At 36.5% G+C, this 25783-nt stretch overlaps 1 protein-coding gene across 4 annotated transcripts in view; it reads right to left on the reverse strand.

The window, feature by feature from the left end:
* MRPL42 (mitochondrial ribosomal protein L42) overlaps window positions 1-23868 on the reverse strand; it is a 72708-nt gene extending 48840 nt beyond the window's left edge. Inside the window, exons 1-6 of one of the 4 annotated variants that reach the window (XM_019446428.2) lie at window positions 23754-23868; window positions 20515-20673; window positions 15523-15586; window positions 13783-13867; window positions 7439-7602; window positions 4232-4618 (exon numbers count right to left, since the gene is read on the reverse strand). In XM_019446428.2, coding sequence (XP_019301973.2) covers window positions 4495-4618; window positions 7439-7602; window positions 13783-13867; window positions 15523-15586; window positions 20515-20584 — 507 coding nt within the window. In that variant the 5' untranslated portion in view covers window positions 20585-20673; window positions 23754-23868 and the 3' untranslated portion in view covers window positions 4232-4494. Of the gene's footprint in view, window positions 1-4231; window positions 4619-7438; window positions 7603-13782; window positions 13868-15522; window positions 15587-20514; window positions 20674-23719 lie in introns of those variants that run through there. The other 3 variants (XM_019446427.2, XM_053895990.1, XM_053895989.1) reach the window with 3 other exon arrangements.
* Between the last annotated feature and the right edge of the window lie 1915 nt (window positions 23869-25783).

Raw genomic sequence — 25783 nt, forward strand, 5'->3', positions numbered from 1 at the left:
ATCTCGCCGTTTGTGAGTTCGAGCCCAGCATTGAGCTCTGTGCTGACAGCGCAGAGCCTGAGCCTGCTTTGAGTTCTGGGTCTCCCTCTCTCTCTCTCTGCCTTTCCCCTGCTAATGCTCTGTGTCTGTCTGTCTTTCTCTCAAAAATAAATAAACAATAAATAGATAGATAGATAGATAGATAGATAGATAGATAAAGTAACCATAACCAAGTGAAGTTTAGCCCAGGAATGAAAGATTGGTACAACATTTAAAGTCATTCAATATAATTCATTATATGACTAAAAAAGAAAAACCAAATGATCATCTTAATAAGTACAGAAAACAGCATCTAACAAAATTCAACACCCATTCGCGATAGAATCTCTCCATATGAGGAAAAGAAGGATTTTTCTCAACCCGATAAAGGGCATCTATAAAGACCCATACTGAACATCACACTTAATGTTTAAAGGCTCAATGTTTTCCCTCACTAAAACTGGAAAAAAGGCAATGATGTCCATTCTCAACACTTCTATCGCAACATTGTATATAAGATCCTAAGCAGCACACTAAGGCAAGAAAAAGAAATAAAAAGCATAAAGATTGTAAAAGGAGAAGTAAAATTGTCTTTATTTAATGAAACATGATCATCTAAATAGAAAATCCTAAGGAATATATTTAAAAAGCTACTAGAACTTCTCAAGATCACAAGAGACAACATCAGTAAACAAAAATCAACCACACTTCTACAACAAAACTGTATTACAAACAAAAAACCTTGGAAATTGAAATTAAAAACCCAATACTATTTATAATGGTATTAAAACTATGAAATATTTGAAATAAATTTAACAAAAATGTAGAATATTCATACACTGCAAATTATATAAAACACTATTAAGTGAAAAAATTTTAAAGACCTAAATAAATGGAGAAATACACTATTTTAACGGATAAAGAGATTCGATACCATTATGACAAGAATTCTCCTGAAATTGATCTAGAGACAGGATACAATCTCCTTCAAATCCCAGCAGGCTTTTTATCAAAACTGATAAGCTGATTCTAAAATTCATATGGAAATCTAAGAGACCTAAGATTGCTGAGACAACTTTGAAAAAAAGAACAAAATTAGAGGACTTTACCTGATTTCAAGACTTCCTTAAAGCTATTTAGCCAAAACAGAGTGGTATTGAAAAGACAAACAACAGACCAAAATAAGAGATGCCAAGACCCACATATATTGTCAACTGAGTTTCAACAAAGTTGCTAGGGCAATTCAGTGGTGAAAGACAGTATATTTAACTAATGGTGTTGGAGCAACACACACACACACACACACACACACACACACACACACACACACACGCCAAAAATATGAACCTCAGGTTATACCTCACACCATATATAAAAATTAACTGTAAATGGATAATACATCTAAATATTAGAGCTAATTATAAAACTTCTAGAAGAAAACACAGGAGAAAGTATTAGTGATCTTGGGTCAAGCAAAGATTTTTTAAGTAGTATGTAAAAAGCCTGAATTAAATGGAAAAATTTGTAAACTGGATTTCATCACAATTTTAAAAACTTGATCTTCAAAAAACACTATTAAAGAAATAAAAAAGCAATCCACAGACAAAAATATTTGCAAGACATCTCACAAAGGACTTTGATCCACAAGTTTTATACCATAGTAAGACAATTAATCTGCTTTTTAAAAATAGCCAAAAGCTGTTTATAGATATTTCACCAAAAACAAACAAATAAACCCCCACCCCCCAAACAAACAAAAAAAACCCCTGCCAAATGTATATATGGCCCATAAACACATGAAAAGATGCTAAAAATCATTAGCAGTTAGGGAAACATAAATTTAAAACACAGTGAAATGTTACTACTTATCCAACAGAATGATTAAAGTTAAAAAGACTAGTAATACCAAGTGTTGGGGAGGATGTGGAACACTAGAACTGTCAGTGGGAATGAAAGATGGTTCAGCTACTTTGACAGTGTCTTATGAATTTAAACATGTCCTTATCCTATGACCAACTAATCCTAACCCTAGGTATTTACCCAAGAGAAATGAAAATATGTCAATACAATGACTTGTACTTGAACATTTATGCAGCTTTATTCAAAGCAGCCCCAATGGAAAGAATCCAAAATGTCCATTAACTGGTGAATAGATAAAAAAATTGTGGTTTATCCATACGAGAATGTTATTCAAAAATAAAAAGGGATAAACTATTGGTAACATAACAACAAAGATAAATCTCACAAGCATTATAATAAGTGAAAAAAGCCAGACTTTACAAAAGGCTCCAGACTGTATAATTCCATTTACGTGAAATTCTAGAAAGGGCAAACATGAAATTCTACAAATTCAGGAAATTTTAAAAAGTGATAGGAAGGAGATGAGTGACTGCCAGGGTGGAGATTAAAGGGAAGACACTGACTGCAAAAGAGCATGAGAACTTTTTGGGGGTGATGTAACAGTCTTTATTATGCTCGTGGTAGTAATCATACAACTGTACATAAATTTGTCAAAACTCATCACAGTGTATACTTAAAACCAGTGAATTTTTCTGTATGTAAATTATACCTCAAAAGAGTTTATCTAAGATAAAGTGCTTTAAAAAGAGTTAAGAGGAAAACTATGAGTAGGAGACAATATTAATAGTTGTCATTACCATATTATCACTAAGCATATATTATATGCCAGGTGTTTAACTTATATGATCATATTTTATCTCAAAACCACCATGCAGTATTTACCCAAAGAATATAAAAAACACTAACTTGCAAAGATATATGTACCCCTATGTTTACTGTGACATTACTTACATATCCAAGTTATAGAAGCAACCCAAATATCTACGTATATACAGACGAGTAAAGATGTAGTATATATATTTTCTTTTTTTTTTTTTTTTGTAGTATATATATTTTCAATGGACTATTACTCAACCATAGCAACAACATGGATGGATCTACAGGATATACACTGCTAAGTGAAATAAATCAGAGAAAGAAATACCATATAATTTCACTCATTATGTGGAATTTAAGAAACAAAACCAACGTACAAAGAAAAAAGAGACGAACCAAAAAACAGACTCTTAAACAGAGAACTGATGGTTACCAGAGGGGAGGTGGAGTGCAGGGCAGGAGGGGGATGGCGGAACAGATGAAATAAAGGGGATTAAAAGTGTATTTATCATGATGAGCACTGAGTAATGTACAGAATTGTTGAATCACTATATTGTACACCTGAAACTAATATAACAATGCATTAATTATACTGGAATTAAATTAATTAACTTTTAAAAACCACCAGGCAAATTAGGCACTATTTCTATTTTCTTTAATAAATAACAAGATTAAATAAAGAGCTAGTAACTAGCAGAGGGAAGATGATTTGAGTAAGCCCAGGCCCCTTTAAAACAAAGCCATACACTCAGAAAAGAGTTTTACTTTACTAGAGTTTAAAAAGCACAATATTGAGTATGAGATAGGTCTATTCATATAAGAAGGGTTTAACAGTGCTTACCTATGGGACACAGGACATGAGTAAGTATAAAGAAAATTTCTACCTTATACTTTAAAATAATGCATTGTTTAAAAATACTTTAAACAAACATTTTATATCTGTTAATACACACTTATTTAAAAAGATATTATATATCCCCAATTATTAAATTCATAACGGGTCCTAGTCTTTTGATTGCCATAACCTAAAAATTGTGAAATATTTAGTAAAATATCCTTCTACACATGCCTAATGTTTAAGAAGAGCTCAATGACATCTAGAAATCAACACTTGAAAAATGGCTTATGTTAATCCAAAATAAATATTTAGACAACAAATAAATACTTGTTGAATGATTAGTGATCACACCTCAGCTTATTTAAAATTCTGAAAGATGATGCATCACACAAGGACAATGCCTACAAGTAAAAATTTTCTTTATACACATAAGCTAGTATCTGAAGTTTTTCTGCTAAACTCTTAGGAGAGGGGCACCTGGGTGGCTCAATTGGTTAAGTGTCCAATGTCAGCTCAGGTCATGATCTCACAGCTTGTGGGTTCGAGCTCCATGTCGGGCTCTGTGCTGACAGCTTGGAGCCTGGAGCCTGCTTTGGATTCTGTGTCTCCCTCTCTCTCTGCCCCTCCCCTACTCATGCTCTGTCTCTCTCAAGAATAAACATTAAAAAAAAAAAAACTAAACTATCAGGAGAGATATTGGGATAATCAACTGCATCTAATTGAAGTCTGCTTACAACTGCAGAACCTAGTAATCCTGATGGGACATGACATACCAGGAGATCAAATTAATTAGCAGTCAAAAGCTAATTAGCAGTAATGATTAAAAAAGTAAATAAGATTAAATATAGGTGGGATACTAGACATAAAAGTATGAGTATAACATGCATGGTTTTAAGAGTCTGTACTGGTCTTCTTACCTTCAATTTTGTCCCCTTTAAGTCCCCTTTACAAGATTTTCATAACTACAGTAATTTGGTTATAAACAAAAGATGCCAAAAGATTACAGCAGTATGGAACATGCCGGGAGAAAACAGGTAGTGAAAGCCATTACAGAAGAATTTCAAGATAGGGCCTGAACTAAAATATCTGGATAATGAGACAAAATAAAAGAGAAACATGAGCGACATTATGAATCATGGAAAGAAATCTTAGAATACAGTAATGGCATACATATGGGGCTAAGAAATGGTTTGCTAATTTGTTTCCACATACCCTAAATTACAATTACAAAGACACAAAAAAACCCAGAGAGAGTGTATAAACAAAGTAGGTACTAAATAAGAAAAGAAAAACCAAAGAAGAGGATAAAAAACAGAAGTAGGTTGGGATGCCTGGGTGGCTCAGTTGGTTAAGTATCTAACTCTTGATTTTAGCTCCGGTCATGCTATCACGGTTGTAGGATGGAGTCCCACATGGGCTTGGGATTCTCTTCCCCCCCTCCCTCGTGCTGTCTCTCTCTGTCTCAAAATAAATAAACTTTAATTTTTTTTTTAATTTATTTTATTTATTTTTGAGAGAGAGAAAGAGACAGAGCATGAGCCAGAGAGGGGCAGAGAGAGAAAGAGACAGAATCCAAAGCAGGCCCCAGGCTCTGAGCTGTCACCATACAGCCCAATGCAGGGCTCGAACTCACAAACCGTGAGACCATGACCTGGGCTGAAGTCAGACGCTTAACTGACTGAGCCACCCAGGCACCCCAAAACTTCAACAAAAAGAAAGAAAGAAAGAAAGAAAGAGAGAGAGAGAGAAGAGAGAGAGAGAGAAAGAAAGAAAGAAAGAAAGAAAGAAAGAAAGAAAGAAAGAAAGAACGAACAGAAGCAGGAATTAAAAGACAGCATGGTGGCCAAAATATTGCAAATTTCTTCTTGAGAAATTGATACAGAAAGATCACTTTTATTATAGAATGATTATTAAAAGAGGAGCTCTTTTAAGACAGAAAAAGAAGAGCTGTGTTTTTGTTATAATGAATTTAAAACTTTGGACAAGATACTTAATTTGAAATTTCTAAGGACAAATACTGGGAATAAGATCAAGGAAATAAAAGAATGTATAATGGAGCAAGTTGCATGTCATCTGTATAATGAATATAATTAAAGCTCTTGCAATGATTTTCAGCAAGACATGGAGTATGAGACAAAGCCTCAAGGAATCTCTATTTTAACTAAGAAAATGGGAGGATCTTCTAAAGAGAAACTAAAAAAGTAAACCAAGCCCCAGATCCATACATTCATTTGCTTTCAGACTTGCTCCCTACCAAATGGATCGATCCACTGACCCTTCAGACTCAGTATGACCAACAATGGGTTCATCTTCCTCACTGTCAAACCTGTTTCCCCATGTGTATGAATGGCACCACCATCCACCCAAACACCTGTCTGTAACTTGAGAGGCCACCTGTCTCTTCCCATGACTAATCAGTGACCTAGTGCTGCTAATTAAAATTCTTTTATTTTCCTCCTTCCTCCTTTTATTTCCTCCTTTTATTATAGTTCTTTCTTTTATGTTCCCCCTTTCTATTCCCATTGCTGGTCCTTTCATTTAGGCCTTCAACAAATTTCACCTAGACTATTATAATAGTTTCCAAACAGGCCCCCCTGACTCCAAACTTTCCATAGATCACCTTATCCCAATACAGAACCCACTTAATGAATTTTTTTTTAATGCTTATTTATTTTTGAGAGACAGAGCGCGAGGAGGGGAAGGGCAGAGAGAGAGGCAGACACAGAATCCAAAGCAGGCTCCAGGCTCCACGCTGGCAGCACACAGCCTGACACAGGGCTCTAACTCACAGACTGTGAGATCATGACCTGAGCCGAAGTCGAATGCTTCACTGACTGACACACAGGCGTCACCCCCTGCCTTGATTTTTTAATGCATAAACCTTTCTTCTTAAAATATGGCAATGAAAATAAAACCTAAACTCCTCAGCACAATACAAAATCCTTTATAAGACCCTTCCTACATTCCCTCATATTCTGGGTCCCCTCCATGCTGAACTACTTGCAATTTCCCCAGCATACTCTATGACATCCTGTTCTCTCTGCCTACAGAACCTTTTCAGAATTCCTCATGGCTAACTCCTAACCACTCTTCAAGGCTCAATCACTTGATTTTGTTAACCCTCTCTCCTTGACTATAAATAACTCGCAAACAAGGATTGTGTTTGTGATCTCCCAGCACTTACTTAGTAGAGCAGGTAGATGAATGTATATTCATTAATATACTTAATGAATATGAATATATATTATATATTCATTAATATACTTAGTTACTGGGTGATGGGTGACTGGTGACTGAGTAAGAACAAAATTTGCTCAAACATAAACGATTAAAAACAGTCACCTCTCAGTTTTGATAGGGAGTAAGACAGATATAAAAGAAAGAAGAATCAAAAGAAGAAAAAAAAACTAAAGCCAGAGTCAATTAGGAGGTTAAAAAAAAATCTATGTAATAAAATATGAGTACTAGCAAACAGAGGGACAACTAGTTTCTAAAGGAACTGAGAACCATATACACTGCCCAATCATTTGCTGTACCCCAATTTTTTTAACGGTAACTCGTAATCTGTTAAATAAATGGATAAAGGCCCAAGGACAAAATTAATTATTTGGCAGGAGGATGAATAAAAACAACACAGCAAATGACTGTATCACAGAATAGAAAAAGTTTCAAGAATTCTTACAAAATTCACTGAAAGTTTGGTTAAATCCCCCCATTCAAATAAAAGAAAAAAGAAGTATTATTTCATTTATATGTATGTACATCTAAAACTACAATTTACTAGGTGATCATACTGGGTGTTAATTTCACCACACAGAATATAACCTCAGAAGTTCGTTAATGCAAGAAAAGTTATGTATTCTTTTAGCTGTCGAGTGGGAGTTAAGAAAAGAAAATAGAACTCACTGTCCACGAGGATACCAACGGTGCTTAGTAGTAAAGAACATTTTGCTAAGTTGTTCTATCATAGGTCCTTGCTCCAAGGGTTCCTTTTTTTCTTCTAATCTGGTTTTCAGCACTTGATCATGTGTTTCTTCATTATTACACACAGGATCTGGCCGTGGGATAGGCTACAAAACAATAAGTAACGAACAACATCAAAAGGTAGGAATGTTAGCCAGCAGTACATTGAGTTCACAATACAACAATACCCATATTCAGGAATCTATTACAGTACCTCAAGGTAGGTAAGTTTTCAGAACAGAATTTTGCTTTAGTTGCATTATCCACTAAAGAATCAGAAATACTTTTCCTCTCCTATCAAGTTTTGGGTTTCTTTTCCAGTAATAAATTTCTTTATTTAATGTTATTTTCCCCCAGTAATAAAGTACTTATTATTTTAATTTCTATTCCTAAAACTATAAATTGTACCCATTATTTTTTAACTTAAAAGTTTACAGTCTCGGGCACCTGGGTGGCTTAGTTGGTTAAGCATCTGGCTTCAGCTCAGGTCATGATGTCACTGTATGTGAGTTTGAGCCCCACGTTGAGATCTGTGCTGACATCTCAGAGCCTGCTTCAGTTTCTATGTGTCTCTCACTCTGCCCCTCCCCTACTCATGCTCTGTCTCTCTCAAATATAAATAAACATTAAAAAAAAAGTTTATAGTCTCTAACCTTGCTTATCATTAAAGTGAAATACAATGAAAAACATTTAATAAAATTTTTTTAATGTTCATTTATTTTTGATAGAGATAGAGAGACAGAGTGCGAGCAGGGGAGGGTCAGAGAGAGAGGGAGACACAGAATCTGAAGCAGGCTCCAGGCTCTGAGCTATCAGCACAGAGCCTGACACAGGGCTCAAACTCATAAACTGCGAGATCATGACCTGAGCTGAAGTTGTACACTTAACTGACTGAGCCACCCAGGTGCCCCATGGTGAAAAACATTTCATTGAAATGGTATTTCTTATATCCAAAGGAAATTTTTAAAATTTCAATGTTTTCATTTACGTGACTGAAATGTCATCAAATGATGCTTTATGGTAACTTGAGAAATTTTTTGCCCAAAGACATCAATTACTAAAATCTCATCTCCTCTACAACACATTATGAGTGATATGACATATTCCCATCAGTAACACTAGCTCATTAAAGCCTTAAAGAATCACTGTCTTGGGGGCACCTGGATGACTCAGTCAGTTAAGTGTCCAACTCTTGACTTCAGCTCACATCATGATCTCACGGTCATGAGATTGAGCCCTGAATCGCCATCAGGCTCTGTGCTAGGTGTGCAGCCTGCTTGCGATTCTCTGTCCCTCTCCCTCTGCGCTCCCCAACCTGTAAGTGTACTCTCTCTCTCTCAAAAAAAAAAAAAGTCACTGTTTTGGAAAGTGAAGTCATGTGTATTTTAAATATTAAATGACACTGTATGTAACAGAGGTGGGAACATTGCCTTGCTTTACAGATACCATATATATTACAATACAATGAAAATCTGAATTTACAACCAGAAAGGAAACAATTCAAACGTAAGAGTCCTCACATTCATACACTATTAATGTCAACTACAACATTCTACCATTGTATTAAATGTTACAGCATATACTTATATTTATTTGGTATATGCACATGACAAAATAAGACTTCTTTAAAAAGCAGTATGTATGGGCATGAAGGTGATACAATTGACTTAGTACTACAGAAATGCAAAGTAACAAAGATATCAGTGAGAAGTAGAATAGGAGCCAAAGTCAGAACTTTGTCAGAGTGCAGAATATATTCTACAAGGTATAACAAATATTATGAGTAAAGGAAAGTAGGTAAGAACATACAATAGGGATAAGCTTTAAAAATGGATCTTGAGAAACCAGATTATGAAAGGTCTTCAAATTAGATTTACCAGTAACAATTTGAGGTAAGCAGAAATAAGGAACCACTTACATAGTGTAGGAGAAAATTAGGAAGTAGAATAATAAAAGAAGTTAAGGACTTGAGCTTCGGTCTCTAATTCTGCCACTTACTAGCTCCTGACCTTGAACAAGTTACTTAAGGTCTTAATTTCTATTTATGTAAAACCAGAGAAATAATACCTACCCAATAAGGGCTTAATGAGGATTAAATGAAATAATCATATATAGTATGCTTAGCTGTCCCTCGTCCTCTTTTTTTTTTTTTAATGTTTATTTATTTTTGAGAGTGAAAGAGAGAGAGAGCACACACATGAGCAGGGGAGGGGCAGAGAGAGAGGGGGACAGTGGATCCTAAGTGGGCTCTGCACTAACAGCAGAGAGCCCAAGGCAGGGCTCAAACTCATGAACCATGAGATCATGACCTGAGCTGAAGTCAGACACTCAACCAACTGAGCCACCCAGACGGCCCTGTCCCTTGTACTCTTAAGAGTTCAATAATGGTAGGTAGCTACTAAGATTTAAGGCCTCAAACAGAAAACTTTAAATTTATAATTTAAAGAAAAAGCTCTCCTTAGACATTTAAAGTAATTTTAAAAGATCATCACCTGTATGTAAAGTAAAATATTAGCATCTTTGCAAGCTACTATCAGACCCTCAGGGATCCAGCAAACACAGGATTAGAGCCTATAATAATTTTCTTTTAGGTTACTATACTTGATGCTAAAGATTAAATGTTTTTAGTATTATCAAAAGTTAAGTTGTTTTCAAGTGTTAATGAATGTTCACGGTCTTTCTTCCTATTCCCAAGCAGGCTCAATTCTAACATATCACAAATTCTCTCTGCTCTGTATGATTAAAAACACTTCTTTACCAGGCACATAGATAAAAGACACTGGAATTAATGGATTCTTCGAGTCTACACCAAGAGCCTCTGGCTGACTCAGAATTGATTTTTAGGTAGTATCTGATCTCCTTAACCAAAGAAAGGATATGTGAATGTTTCAGTAAAAAAGAAAAACTAAAATAAAACTGAATGTCAACTTTGAAAACTATTCAGAACTATCATCCTGAATTTCCCTTGTTTCTCTTAAGGATTTTCAAAATTTGACTTTTGAAATTTGCCACTAAATCAGCCACTAAAAAGAACCGTCTAGTACTTACATTTTACTTTATTTTTCCAAGTCTTTATTTTTTTACCCCTGGAATTATATCTTTATTTTCCTAAACTTTAGAAATTTAGAAATCAATCCTAAATTCTAGAAAAACATTTTAAGAATATTAGTACTTTTAATAAAGTATATACTCAGCAAAAGAAGAAAAAAGGATCTTTTTACTTAGATCTGTGGAAAACAATCAACATGTTTTGGATTCAAATAGATTACCAGAACACCAAAGATGCAAATCAACTTAACTTTCTTAAAGCCAGTCTCAGTAGGCATATCTACACATGACTAGGATCTTTGCATGCAGTATGCTTTCCAGGGCCTAAAGAACCAAAGGGCCTGCTGGAGTTGCAGCCCTACCTCCTTGAGAAAAGAAAAAAAATCAATACTAAAATTGAAGTCATGTTTGAAGATATTTATTTACTATCATGTACTACCTGCATAAGATTTGTAAATCTAGATTCAAAAAGAACACACTGTATTCTAACAGTAACACGTTTTCAAGAATGTTTTCTTACTATGCAGCCCAATCTATAATTTATCACTTGAGAAACAAAAAAATCCCATGTTTCCCTTTATGAATGTCTCTTAGCCTTAAAACAGGAAACCCATAAGCATGAAGAGGGAGAAACAAATGTATTCATTTAATCAACAAATATTATACACCTACCAAATACAAGTGCTATTCCAGATGCTAAGGGTATAGCAGAGAACAAAACACACAGAGCCCTACCCTCATGGAGCTTACATTTTGGTGGTGGGAGACAGACAAACAAGAAAATATCTAGTGTGCCAAAAATGATAAAAGCTATTGAGAAAAGACAATAGGAGTCCAGGGGCAGGGGTACTACTTTAAATGCAAAAGTTACTCACTAGTTAACAAATAAGGAAACGGAATAAACTATGAGGTTTCTGGCAGGGAAGCATTCCAGGTAGAGGAAGCAGGAACTACAATGGCCCAGAGGTAGGAGCCTAATATACTTGAATAACAGCAGGGGAGCAGTGTGGTTAGCAGTGAAGTGATTACATGTAAACTGATAGGAGTGATCTTCTAGATGAGAGAGGAATATTGAGGATGCAGGAGGGGAAACAACTGCTACCACACAGAGACTGCAACAGAAAAAAAGGAGGCGGGAGCTGGACATGTATGCAAGGAGTGACTGCAAGGATGGACCACAGAATCTACACCAGATAAGAGAAGTAAGGTTGTGTGAGGTGTGTGGCAGCTGTGATAAAGGGGTTCAATCAACGGATGTAGGTCTCAATGAGGGGATGAAGAATTCTTGGAGCTGGGAGCTGGGGGAATTCTTGAAATCTAAATTGGCAAGAAGGAGGAGGAGGCATTTGTGACTAGAACATCTCTAGAGTGCAGCCATGGGAGTGGGGCTGATGATGTTGGGCAAAAGACAAGACAGAGGCCAGGATATTAGATTATCTATATAGACACTGAAATAACAAAGAATTAGAACAGAAACAGTATTGGAGGGTGTCACAGTATATCTAAAATCTTCAAGGAAGAGTGAAGGGATGGGGGGAGGAGAAGTGAACTGAAAGACAGGAGATAACAGCAACAAAAAAAGGGAGTAGATGCTACAGTTTAATGACACAAACTACAAAGCTAGAAATTGTTAGAAAGGAGGGAAAATGGTCTGGATATGACAACAAGGAGCTACAGGGACTTCTACTTCCCCTGGAGGTCCAGTAGTAAAAGGGAATAGGGAAGAAAACATCAATCACTGGAAAAAAAAAAAAAAAACGGTTGGCAAAGCAATGACCCCAGGTACAGCCAGGTCTCTGGTAGAGCCAGAGGTGAAGGCAAAATTCTGGATGAAGTTAACATCATGAGAGATTTTAATGATGCTGTTAAGTTCTAAAAGTACAGTGCAAAGTTTTGAGAGTTAGGAAAGAAAGGAAAAGTGTCAGATTCAGGGATGTAAAAAGCTATATATGGATGAGAGTCTGAGGTTGAGAAATGACTTTGCAGTCATGGTCTTGGTAGAACTGCTAAAACAGAGATAAAGCACATAACCAGAAATATAATTCAAAATAACAATGAGGGCGGGCACAAAATAGCATGTGCTGGAGCGTTTACAAGATAAAAGTCAGTGACTTACACCTATTTTCTACACATTGCCCCAAGAAATGAAACAAAAGAGGTACTGGATTATCGCCTATGATACCTGGCTAGAATACAAAGCAGTATAAAGCAGGCAGACAAAATGGTGATGTTAAAAAGGGAACAAAAACTAGCAAAATAACAATCTATTTTGTCAAATCAGCCAGTATTCTAGCCCTAATGATGATTTTTAAAAATAGGCACAACTAGATGCATCACATCATGATTTGAATTATCTAGTTATTTTCTCCTCAAAAAGTAAACCAAACATTATCAAATATGGTAAAAGAAGGCTGAGACATAGGAGAAAGCATTTCAAATAAAGATAAATTAACAAAAAGACTTGGGTCAAGCTAAAATAAATTGTATTGAGGGGCGCCAGGGTGGCTCAGTCAGTTAAACGTCCGACTTTAGCTCAAGTCATGACCTTGCTCTTGGGAAGTTGGAGCCTCGCATCTGGCTCTGTGCTAACAGCTCAGAGCCTGGAACTTGCTCCAGATTCTGTCTCTCTCTTTCTCTGCCCCTCCCCTGCTCACGCTCGATCTCTCTCTCTCAAAAAAATAAACATTAAAAACAATTTTTTTTAATAAATTGTATTGAAAACAAAAAACCTCCTCTACCTAGTGTGTGGCTTTTGAAGAAATATGGAAAAAAAACTAGTCCTTGAAATACATGTCCATGTTGTCCCATTAGAAAAAGCTAACTGGAAAAAAAAAAAAGGAAATTCACCAAACATTAAAAGGATTATCAGATCCTATTCAATATAAAAGGTATAAAACTTTTGCATTCTAAAATATAGTGCTTCATGACTTATGACAATACAAAGTAGTATGGGACAATGTATTTTGTAAATTTACACTATACAAAAATCTACCAGATTTTAGACCAGAAAATTGATGCCATGATTGCATTTAAATGGTTCACTTTGTGTATAGAAAAAAGCTTTTAAAGAAAGAAGATGAAAAAGAAATGAGAAAAATTGAAATGGTAAAATTAAAAAAACAAAAAGATCTACACCATATAAAGGAAATCAAACAGTTCTATTCTCTTTGGATACTGTAAGGAAGTGTGAATACTTCTAACAGCAAATTAAAAATTACAAGACATTTTCTCATACATACTTTTGTATGTTCATATGGAATGTCCACAGAAGGGTGGTAGCATACTATTGTCCTGCCATCAGATGTCAAAGCAAGCTCTACTTTGCTAAAAAAAAAAAAATGTTTTAGAAAGAGTTATACTGTATTCAAGGCAGAATGATTTTCTTAAAGATAAAAGTAATTAATCCTAAACCCCTGAAGAATGATGCTATGGCACCTGGTACCCAAATCATAGAGGACAACTTGACCATCCCACGAAATATGTCAGCTTAACTACCACAACAAACCCTTAATGCGTTACCCACTATCGTATCAAAATTATTCTTCAGATTATTTATTTGTAGACTATCCAAATCTTTGGAAGAGATTTTCATGTTTACTCATCACTATTATTAGAACTTTTTTCCCCTTATCTAAAAACTACCTTCAAAAAGCTGTAAGAAGTACATTACTTGGTTGAATTATTAAAGATCAACAAAGTAAATAATCTTCCAGGCAAAGGATCACCTGAATTTCCAATCATAAAGTCTATAGCTGAGCACTTTTTCTGGATTAGCATTTCTCTAAGTGCCTTTGGTGGAACAGTGCAACTCTAAGTAGCCTCCCATAAAGAGTTCTGAGGTCAAATAAATTTCATAATTACTGAATAGTATCACTTTCCTCCATTAATATTCCTAGAAAAACACATTTTGGGCAATACTCCTCCAAATATTTTTTCCAGGAGTGCTGTGGCTGGATCTCATTCAGGTACCAACTGACCACGCTGGTTTGTCAAAGACCACAGCAACTACTATTATACTTAGATCCATATACATTCTAAAGAGAACAACTTTCAGCTTTCATTAATCTTATATGTTTTCTACACATGTATAAATATAAGTTTCTAGGACTTCAATACCAAGCAGATTTGAACCAGAGTGGCAATTAGACACTACAACGTCTTTTAGCTAACACAGTATAGGGTATCAAGTTGTTTCACCATGATTTTAAGATGGAATAACGTAACACAGCTATAACGAACATTGCATCTACCCAATGATTTTTGATGAAGAATGGAGTTTTACATAATACAAAACACCTGTAAGACTGAATCTTTTCAGGTTCAGAAAGTATAACCTATTACCTACTCTAATCTCATCACTATCTTAGTACTTACTAAATATACACTTAAAACTAAAACTAGCATCAAGAGGGCAGAAAATACATTTTTACCAAAATCTGCAATAAAAACATAGCTTAAGAAGATATGTTGCGGTTTCTGTACATCAGACTCTCCTACAGAGAAAAAAAGCCAACATCTTATTCACGTTATTCCTAGTTCTTAACATAGTGACAAGAATTAAATAAATACCAAATAAATTGTGACTGCATTAAATTATTTGTAATTTAGGATTATTCTTCATCAAACAAAAGATAAATAATTGCTTAAGCTAACAGCTATGAACCCCAAGAGAAAAAAACTATAAAAACTAATTAACTTTTCTATAAAGCTAAGGAAGGCTTTGGGATAAAAGACAGCATTTCTAACAACATGTCTTACAACAAATTAAGTATTCACTGAAACACAATGATAATGATTTCTATTTAAAATATTTATGAGCCCAGATACTGGGTAAATAAGACCACTGAAATAATTTTTAAATACAAAATTAAAGAATAATCAGAAAAGAAAGCAGAAAATACCAAAAGGAGAAATAAAATTAAATCATTTCAGATACAACAAACAGACTGTTATTTTTTCAATTGAATTTAAATACATACCAATTATAGTCATCTGGAAGAGGCGAATACGTAGATTTATGACAAACACAATATAAAGCTCCGTCTGCAAAAAAATGGATTTAGTTAATTTCAGCATACGTTCTCACATAAATGTAAAGCTAGTTTCACTCATTCAGCCAACACTTACTGCACTGACAGGAAACAGGGCTGTACTAGAGACCAGGGATTCAGCAACAAGATCTAGTCCCTGCTTTCAAAAAGGGTACAAGTCTGGTGAGAGATAATTCCAATATAAACAAACAATTCCAATATAAACGATAAGCCTGTTAGAATGGGTAAGCACCACGAGAGGGGCACCCGGACAGGTTACAGAATAGGACTGTGCAGGTTTAAGAATGCCCTTCCAGTAGAGATGTCTACAGTGCTCTAAAGAATGGAGGAATAAGCAGGAGTTGGTAGGGGTTGAGTACAATGATCTTTGCAGAGAGTTAAAAGTACTAAGGACAGAGGTAAGAAAGAACATGAAGTATTTAGGTAGTCTAAAAAACGTCTGTAAAAAAAATAAATAAATAAAAGCTTTTGTGAGACCAAGTGCACAGTTCACAAAGGGGGAGTGTTAGCGATGAAATATAAAATAAATTGTTCAAAATTAACTTTTCTTAATCAAAATGCTCACATTTCATAGAATATTTTCCCTTTTTTAGAAAACCTACAAATTCAAAAGCCATAACTACTTTAAGTTTGTTAAGTATGTTCAGAGAAATGATGTTTTTAAATATAAAGAAAAAATGTAAATGTAGCTCAGTAAACTTAAAAACAGTTCTGAACACAGTAGTCCTCCCTCCCGCCACCTCCACCTTATCCGTGTTTTTGCCTTCTGCAGTTTCAGTTACCCAAGGTCAACTTCGGTCCAGAAGCAGATGATCCTCCTTCTGACATAGTGTCAGGTCAACAGTAGCCTAAAGCTACAGGACAATGCTAATGTCATCCACCTTGCTTCATCTTAGCACATACACATTTTATCTCACATCATCACAAAAAGAAAGGTGAGTACAATACAATAAGCTATTTTGAGAGATCACATTCACATAATTTTTATTACAGTATATTATTAAAATTATTCTATTATTAATTATGGTTGTTAATCTCTCTTACTGTGCCTAACTAGGAAGTTTAACTTTATCACAGGCACGTATGTACAGGCAAAAACATAGTGTTCAGTACTATCCACAGTGTCATGCAACCCTGGGACACTTGGAATGTATCTTTCGGGGATAAGGGTGAACTACTGTGTATCTTGGTTAAAGCCAAGATCAACTTCTTTCAACCCCGCCTCTGGATCTTCAGTATGGAGTGAAATCCCCACTTTGTTCAAATACCACTCATCCTTCAAAGTCAAATGATACTCTTTCATGAAATCTTTTTTCCTCTCCCTGCCCCACAACCCCCAACACAGAGAAAAGCGTGGTCTATTTTGCATGTCCCACAACCTACGTTTCATATGACATTACTATAACTTCTGTGAGGTCCTTCTTGTTTTTTTCTGCGTCAGTTATTTATATGTACAAAAGATGTGTAAAAAACGTGTATTTTCCATCTTTGTATACTTCTTTCCCCGAAGACTGCATATACTTATAGATCTAAATATAAATTCTTACTCCAAAGCATAAAAAGTACCTTAGCAAAACTCTCTTTTATCATAAAAGACTGCTCAGCAAAATGTCAATGCCAAAATTCTATTGATGTAAAATAATAAAATACAAAGAATTAGAAATTTAACCTCATCTCTCAAAAGATTTGATTTTCAATTATCTGTGCTAATATAGAGAAGCATTCAAAAAGACAAATCAGAGGACAACATAAAAACCACTTACACTATTTTCTTCTCTGACACTGTTGGGGGTCTTCCTAATCACATATGAATTAATTTTAAAAGAAGTCTGTATTCTCTGAATATAAACGAGCTAGGTGATATATACGTTCAGTGAAACAAATAGGGTTGGGTGGCAGAGGCAGGACAGACAGACTTAAGTGTTTTTAAAACAGGCAGGAAGGGACGAGGCGCCTGGGTGGCTCAGTCAGTTAAGCATCCGACTTCGGCTCAGGTCATGATCTCTCGGCTTGTGAGTTCGAGCCCCGCGTTCAAGCCGGGCGTTCGAGCCCTGCATTTGAGCCCCGCATCGGGCTCTGTGCTGACAGCCCGGAGCCCAGAACCTGCTTCCGATTCTGTCTCCTTCTCTGCCCCTCCCCTGCTCACACTCTCTCTCTCTCAAGAATAAACATTAAAAAATTTAAAAATTTAAAAAAAAAAAAAATAGGCAAAGGGGAAACTCAAGACAATGGTATTTCAGGTGAACAAGAAACTCTTGTTAAATTTCTACCCTACACTTGTGCAGACATTTGTTTGTGCCCTCATGACATACATTGCCTTCTACCTCATATTCCAGGTATTTCTTATTTTCATAGATGTCTATTTCACCTACAAGCATTAATAAGTTCCTTAAGGCCAGGAACCAAATTTTGATCATTACTCTGTCCCCTATAGAGACTACTAATAAAAAAGTGATCCCCAAACTGCCTCTAAATGTTAACTTCTTAATTAGTACATAATTTAAAAAACTAATTTGACACTTTGTCAAGAGAAAAACTCTAGATATGGTAAATATCAGAGGTTTTTAACATGTAACTAGAATTAATGCCAAAGTTAACATCAATCAACTCAATGCACTAAAAAGAATTTCAGAGAGTCAGCTCTCCATAACTTACAAGCTATTCTTGTTATGCATACATACGTTCAATTGCTTTCTGCTAAGATCTGTAAGAACTAATAGTCTTGCCTAACTTTCAAATACTCAATATTTTAAGTTAGTACAGGAAAGAAGGTACAGGAGAAAGTGTATCAGGCTAAACAAGATGGGAAGACCTAAGTTTTGATTACGGCTCTCATCTATCAGATATATAAACTTGATTAGGTTTCAGAGAGGTCAGAGAACTCAACTTCCTTCACCTTTATTAAATACCTACCATTATTCAAAGTTGTAAAATTCAAAGTTGTAAAGATCAAATGACTTAGTACACTTAACAAAACTAAAATATTATACATTCCCATTTTGACTACATATTTTTAAAGGTTTTAAAAGTTCCTTCTGGCATATGGGGAGGCCTTTTTATTTCTATTCACTGAACTTTCTCCCTTAATCATGGTTTTGCTTTGCCTCTAATCTTAATGTTCTTCCTTGTCATATAAAATATCAATAATAGTAATACTTTACCTTCAATAATAGTAATAATAGAACTTGTGAAGAATAAGAGGCTTCAGAATGCAAGAAGTGAGGTATTCACTAAATACTAGGATGACTGAGTGAAATGGATTCATTTACTGGGGTAATGCAAATTAATTCTTAGTTAACTACACATTTTGACAACTCCAATCCATTCAAATCAGTTCAACCACTTATCATCTACCATGTATGAGAGGTACCGAGGAAACCAAAATAAATTAGATACTACAAATTTATAATCTAGTGGATAAAGTATATACGGAAAATTTTCACTTATCGAGGAGCATATTAACTGGTTTTCACACTAACCTCAGTGAGGGCTCTCTTTCAGCACATAGACCAGGGAAAAATGGATTAGGTCTGATTTCCCATCAGCCTTCAGGCTGGGTTCTAGTCAAGGCAAAGGGGAGGGTAAACAGCAGAGGTCTCTCCCAATTCTCAACAACTAAAATGCTCCTAAGTAATCAAGAGCAAACTATAGTTTTGTTTTGTTCTCATTCTGATTTTAGTTTATATCTACAGTCTCTTAGCAATCTCCTCCTTCATTTACTTGGTTAATTATACTTTTACTCAGTTTTTACCCTAGTCTTCAACTCTTTCCCCCTAACTCAATAAACCACTGTTCAATTACAAATTGCAATCAATAGGAAACATGAAGGAAGAGATTAAGGTCAACCAGAGATGTGTAAAAAAAAATTTGGCTAGCATAGCTAAAGATGAAAATGCAAACCTATTATAACACTATAACTGTTTGTTCTAGAAATGGAAGAAGAGAGTTCACAGACAGAAGGAAGGGAGAGCGAAAGCAAGACCAGTTGGGAAATAAGATTTTAATAGTCTACTTATTTATATGGGTCAATATTTTGACTATCAAACATGTATTAATAGGCTCTGAAGAAAATATTAGACTACCCACATGTCTTTAGGAAAAAAAGGTACAAATTATATATTATATAAATTATAAAATTGTAAAAGTAAGCTCCATGCCCAACCTGAGGCCTGAACTCATGACCTCAAGACTGAGAGTCACAAGTTCTACCCAATGAGTCAGAAAGGTGCCCCTATAAATTATAAATATTTTATGTATTATAATACATAAAACATTTTATATTATACATAAATATATTTTTTAAATGGCTTAGTACATAGAAAACACAAACTGAAACCCAAAATATTAGCAATGATTTTTATAAGATGGAATTGTAAATTTGCCCTTTATTTGTTAATTTTAAGAACTAGTAAAAAAGTAATGTGTGAAAACATAGTAAACGTAAGTGATTCAGACCAGAGAAAGTTCCTCTTTGTCAATCCCTCACTTGCCCTCAGCTAAATCCCAGTAGTGGTCTACACAGATAATCTCTTTGGTCCACATCTTTTACTCTGTATTTATACATACACATACACACATAAATGGTAGATCTTCTTTAAAATGCACAAATGGGATCATACAATAGATACCGTTCTGTGACCTACTTTTACCCCCTGCTATTTAGAGATCTTTTCATGTTGGTAACAGCTGTATGATATTCATAGTAAAGATATGCCATAATTTATCCATCCCCTTTTGATAGACATTTAGACTTTCTCCCCTTTTCCATTGTTGCAAACATTCCTGCTATTAAGTGCATATACAATAAACATTTTTTTATTAATAACTAGACACTAAATTTTCTACAGTGAACAAGGATTTCTATAATATTTGAAAAATTTTAAAACTCTTTTTAAACATTAAAAAAAAAAAAAATCTCACTTTGAATCGGAAATAAATGTTTCCAGATAGTTCTGTTTGATATCACCCGTTTTACTGCTGCTAATACCATGGTGACTCAAGATGCTTATCCGGTGGTGTGAAAGATGACCTGGAGAAACTGCTTTTAAAATCTGCTTCCAGGCATACCTATTTTCATCCCTGCGTAAGAGATAAAGAAAAATTAGTGCTACCTATGGTAAATTAAAGTGGTACAATATATTGAACACTATAAGAACAAGATAGGAACCACTACCTAGAACTACAGTCACAAGAAAAACTTTTAAACAACTTTAAATTTCCCTGTGATATAGGACAAAGATCAACACCAAAATATAAGACCTAAAGCCCTAGAACTATGTCCATTACTATTTTTCTTAAATGCAAACTTCTTGGAACTTACTATAGTTCTTTCCATTTAGTGAGCATTCAGCAAATGCATAACTCCTCTTAGAAACAGTCACTCACTGGCACAAAAACAGACACTCAGATCAATGGAACAGAATACAGAACCCAGAAATGGACCCAGAAACGTATGATCAACTAATCTTTGACAAAGCAGGAAAGAATATCCAATGGAATAAAGACAGTCTCTTCAGCAAATGGTGCTCGGAAAACTGGACGGTGACATGCAGAAAAATGAACCTGGACCACTTTCTTACATCATACACAAAAATAAATTCAAAATGGATGAAAGACTTAAACGTAAGACAGGAAGCCATCAAAATCCTAGAGGAGAAAGCAGGTAAAAACCTCTTTGACCTCGGCCGCAGCAACTTCTTACTCAACACATCTCTGGAGGCAAGGGAAACCAAAGCAAAAATGAACTATTGGGACCTCATCAAAATAAAAAGCTTCTGCACAGCGAAGGAAACAATCAGCAAAACTAAAAGGCAACAGACGGAATGGGAAAAGATATATGCAAATGACATATCAGATAAAGGGTTAGTATCCAAAATCTATAGAGAACTTACCAAACTCAACACCCAAATAACTAATAATCCAGTGAAGAAATGGGCAAAAGACATGAATAGACACTTTTCCAAAGAAGACATCCAGATGGCCAACCGACACATGAAAAAATGCTCAACATCACTCATCATCAGGGAAATACAAATCAAAACCACAAGGAGATACCTCACACCTGTCAGAATTACTAAAATTAATCACTCAGGAAACAACAGATGTTGGTGAGGATGCGGAGAAAGAGGATCTCTTTTGCACTGCTGGTGGGGATGCAAACTGGTGCAGCCACTCTGGAAAACAGTACGGAGCTTCCTCAAAAAACTAAAAATAGAACTACCCTATGACCCAGCAATTGCACTACTAGGCGTTTATCCACGGGATACAGGTGTGCTGTTTTGAAGGGGCACATGCACCCCCATGTTTATAGCAGCACTATCAACAATAGCCAAAGTATGGAAAGAGCCCAAATGTCCATCGATGGATGAATGGATAAAGAAGATGTGGTATATATATACAATGGAGTATTACTCGGCAATCAAAAAGAATGAAATCTTGCCATTTGCAACTACGTGGATGGAACTGGAGGGTATTATGCTAAGTGAAATTAGTCAGAGAAAGACAAAAATCATATGACTTCACTCATATGAGGACTTGAAGAGACAAAACAGATGCACATAAGGGAAGGGAAACAAAAATAATATAAAAACAGGGAGGGGGACAAGACATAAGAAACTCTTAAATATGGAGAACAAACAGAGGGTTACTGGAAGGGTTGTGCTCCCATCCCACCCAGGGGATGGGCTGAATGGGTAAGGGACATTAAGGAATCTACTCCTGAAGTCATTGGCACACCATGTGCTAACTTGGATGTAAATTATAAAAAATAATAATAATAATAGAAAGTTTTGTCTCAAAAAAAAAAAAAAAGAAAAGAAAAGAAACAGTCACTCACACATGCTACACAGAGCGTCCTCCCTCATATTATTGTGTCTGTGTACAGCCTCTCAGGTGCCATACGCAAGATCTTACTACATCATTTGAAGTAGGACTGTTACTGATTAAATTTAAACAAGTCCTATCCTTGGCCTAGTAAATACTGATTTAGGGGAACACATATAAACTCTCTGAAGTCCCAAGTAAAATTTCACCCTCTTATACATGCACAAGGTTTTAAACGTAACAATGTGCTTTCACTGCCGGTTTTTAACGTAACAATGTGCTTTCACTGCCATTTTATTCTATTAATCACGACAGGTATCTTTATTTCCATTCATGAGGAAACTAAAGTACACAATTTAAATGATTTGCTTACAAGAACTTTATTATCAGTCACTTAGAAACTGGGAAACTTTAGACCCTTTGTTTCTTCGATGGTAAAATGGGGAAAACCACCACAACCTCCATGGCTTTTGTAAGTAAATGACTTCTAACCATTGCTACATCCCTTGTTTTTAAATGGCCTCGATAACTGTTGGTTCCCTTCCCCCAACAGTGATAAAATGGAATGGGGACATAGGCCGCACAGTTTTATACGCTGGACTAACCTATGCAGGGCGATGCCTTGCACGGTTAGTACATGTGTCTACTTTCCCTGAGTTCATACACTGTGGTTTTTGCAGTTCACGTTTCTCTATACAATATATGTTCTATCACAAGTCTGTGAAGTAGGCATCTCCATTTTATACGCTGAGAACCGAGGCTCAGGGAGGTCAAACGATTTACTTGTCCACTTCTACCCCTGCTTTATAGGTGGCACGGATGGAAAGCAATGCCATGTTTTCTGACCACAAACCAAGGAACAAAATATCTGGAGGAACATCAGGTCCCCTCAATCCGGGACAAGCACCCCCAGCGGGAAGCCAGATTACTCACTCCAGGGCGAGAAATTCAGGGAGTCAATTCCTTGGCCCATACTTCAACCCCGAAACAAAAGCTGCGGAGAGCCTCGGAGGACGCGCGGTCTGAGAAACAGGCTACCAGGAGCACCGGGACTAGGACCCAGGGACAGATCCAAATGACTTGGACTGGAGGGGTCCCCGAGTGACCCACCCAGGCACGAGGAAAGCCCCACAAGCGCACGGCCATTATGCCAACCCTTCTGCAGGATGGACCGCGACTGGTGATACCAGCTTTATCCTACCGAGAACGACAGGTAGGGGACCTCAACATCTCCCCATAAAGCTTCTGAGCCTGTCTAGCTTCTAGGAACTCCCTGACCACATGAGGAGAAGGCAGCAGTTACCTGACAGACGCTCACCGCGAGCCCGCCATCTTACCTCAATCCGGGTCTTAGGAGACACCGCTTCACGCACCTCCCTGGCCCGCGGGGCAGTATGGGAAATGTAGTCTCCGAGGGCCGAACGCGTTTCCACCGAACGGGCTCCCGGGCTTAGTTTTAGACGTTTGGCTAAACTTCAGCGGCGTTACGCCTCCAAAAAACAAAATTAGTGCCTTACGCACACATCCTTAGAAATAAACAAGCGCTACCTTTTTTTAAAGTTCATACAAATTAATAGATGAGCTCAAGATCGCTCCTAGGTGGATGAGTTAAGGTTTCCTGGAGAAGAGGTATTTCAGAGAAGCTCTGACGGCTGGTGGCTTGGATCTGGCGTTTGAAATGGGGAAGTGGGGAGGCCCTTCCACCCGAAACCCCAGCACTGTGTTCTGAGAATTGTGTTGAGTATTCATTACGGAAGAAGAAAATGTGCAGAATCCTGGACCTTGCCTTATATTTAGTGCAGAGAGAAGCCCCTGGGCCTTTGCACTTTCTGCTCTCACTGCCACAGTAAGGCTTTTCTCTCACCACTTCTCATGACCACTGCCTTACTTTATACAGGTCCAGTTCACATGTCATCTCGGAGAGGACCTCATCATTAAAAGAGCCTCATCTACCCTTATCCCATTGCCCTCCTTTATTTTTCTTTATAACATTTATCATTATTTAACATTCTATTATCATTTTTTCCTTGTTTGTCTGTCTCTTATGCTAGAATGCAAGCTCCATGAAGGCAGGAACAAGTACCTATCGTGTTCTACACTGTTATGCAAACCCAACATCTAGAACTGCTCTCAGCCCCATTGTAGGTCTCCAACATTTGTTGAATAAATGAAACAAATAACACTGTGGGTATCCAAAACAGTAGATGACTGACTAATTCCTTTCCCAAATGATTTGCAAAATTTCGTATTTTTTGTACATTTTTCTGAAAAGAGTTAATAACTTCTATCATGTATTCAAGGGGGGCAATAAACTCCTCAAAAAGGTAAGGGCCATAGTCCTGAGTGATTAATATTGAAAATAAGTGAATGTAAGTTCACAGTAAAGAAAAATAAATGTGAGCTGCTTTGGTATCTCCGTATTTTTCACAGAATGCCAAGCTCATTCTGCTACTAATCTTTGTTCCTGTAGAGCCCACACTGAGAACACGACTCTGTCCTTTCTAATCTCGTCCATCCTTCAAAGCTGCCCTGTAATGTGTTTCTGGACTCTGCTGTAGGAAGAGACAGAAAGGAGAACAGATTTGAATGAACAATCAACTGGACTTGTTAAACATTTGCTAAGTAAAGCAGAAGAGGGATGGATCAAAGGTGACCCCAGAGGACACATCTTGATGACAGTGAGTTGAGTGGGGACCACTGACTAACAAGAAGACTCACTTATTGGGGCCAGGAAAAATTGACAGCTGAGACCAGAAAAAGACACCAACCACGTGCATGGGAAAGAGAGTAGAGACAGTTCTAGAAGGGAACAACTTAAAACTCTAAAGGGTATAGAAATAGCTTGCCATGCGCTGGAGTATGGTGTGGAGGAGAGTGGCGGGAGATGAGGTGAATAAGAGCCAAATCACGTTGGGCTTTGTAGGTGTTGGTAGTGATAACATGGGATTGGGATGGAGGCCATATGCGCAGATGTTATTCTAAATGCAGTAGGGGGTCACTGAAGGGTTCTAATGCAAAAGAAGAGACATGATACAATATATGTTTAAAATTTTTTTTTATATTTACCTATTTTTGAGAGAGAGACAGAGCATGAGGGGGAGAGGGGCAGAGAGAGAGAGGGAGACACAGAATCCAAAGCAGGCTGCAGGCTCTAAGCTGTCAGCACAGAGCCCAATGTGGGGCTTGAACTCAAGAACCATGAGATCATGGCCTGAGCTGAAGTCAGACGCCTAACTGACTGAGCCACCCAGGTGCCCCTACAATATAAGTTTTTAAAAGATTACTCTGGCTGTGCTTGTGAGGAGCAATGGTGTGATGGAGGGTGGCAAAGATGAGATGGAGAGAAGGGCAAAGAGTCCAGATACAT

The sequence above is a fragment of the Panthera pardus genome, unplaced genomic scaffold (genome assembly GCF_024362965.1).
Source record: "Panthera pardus isolate Hobbes unplaced genomic scaffold, ASM2436296v1 HiC_scaffold_6, whole genome shotgun sequence".
Classification (NCBI taxonomy): Eukaryota; Metazoa; Chordata; class Mammalia; order Carnivora; family Felidae; genus Panthera; species Panthera pardus.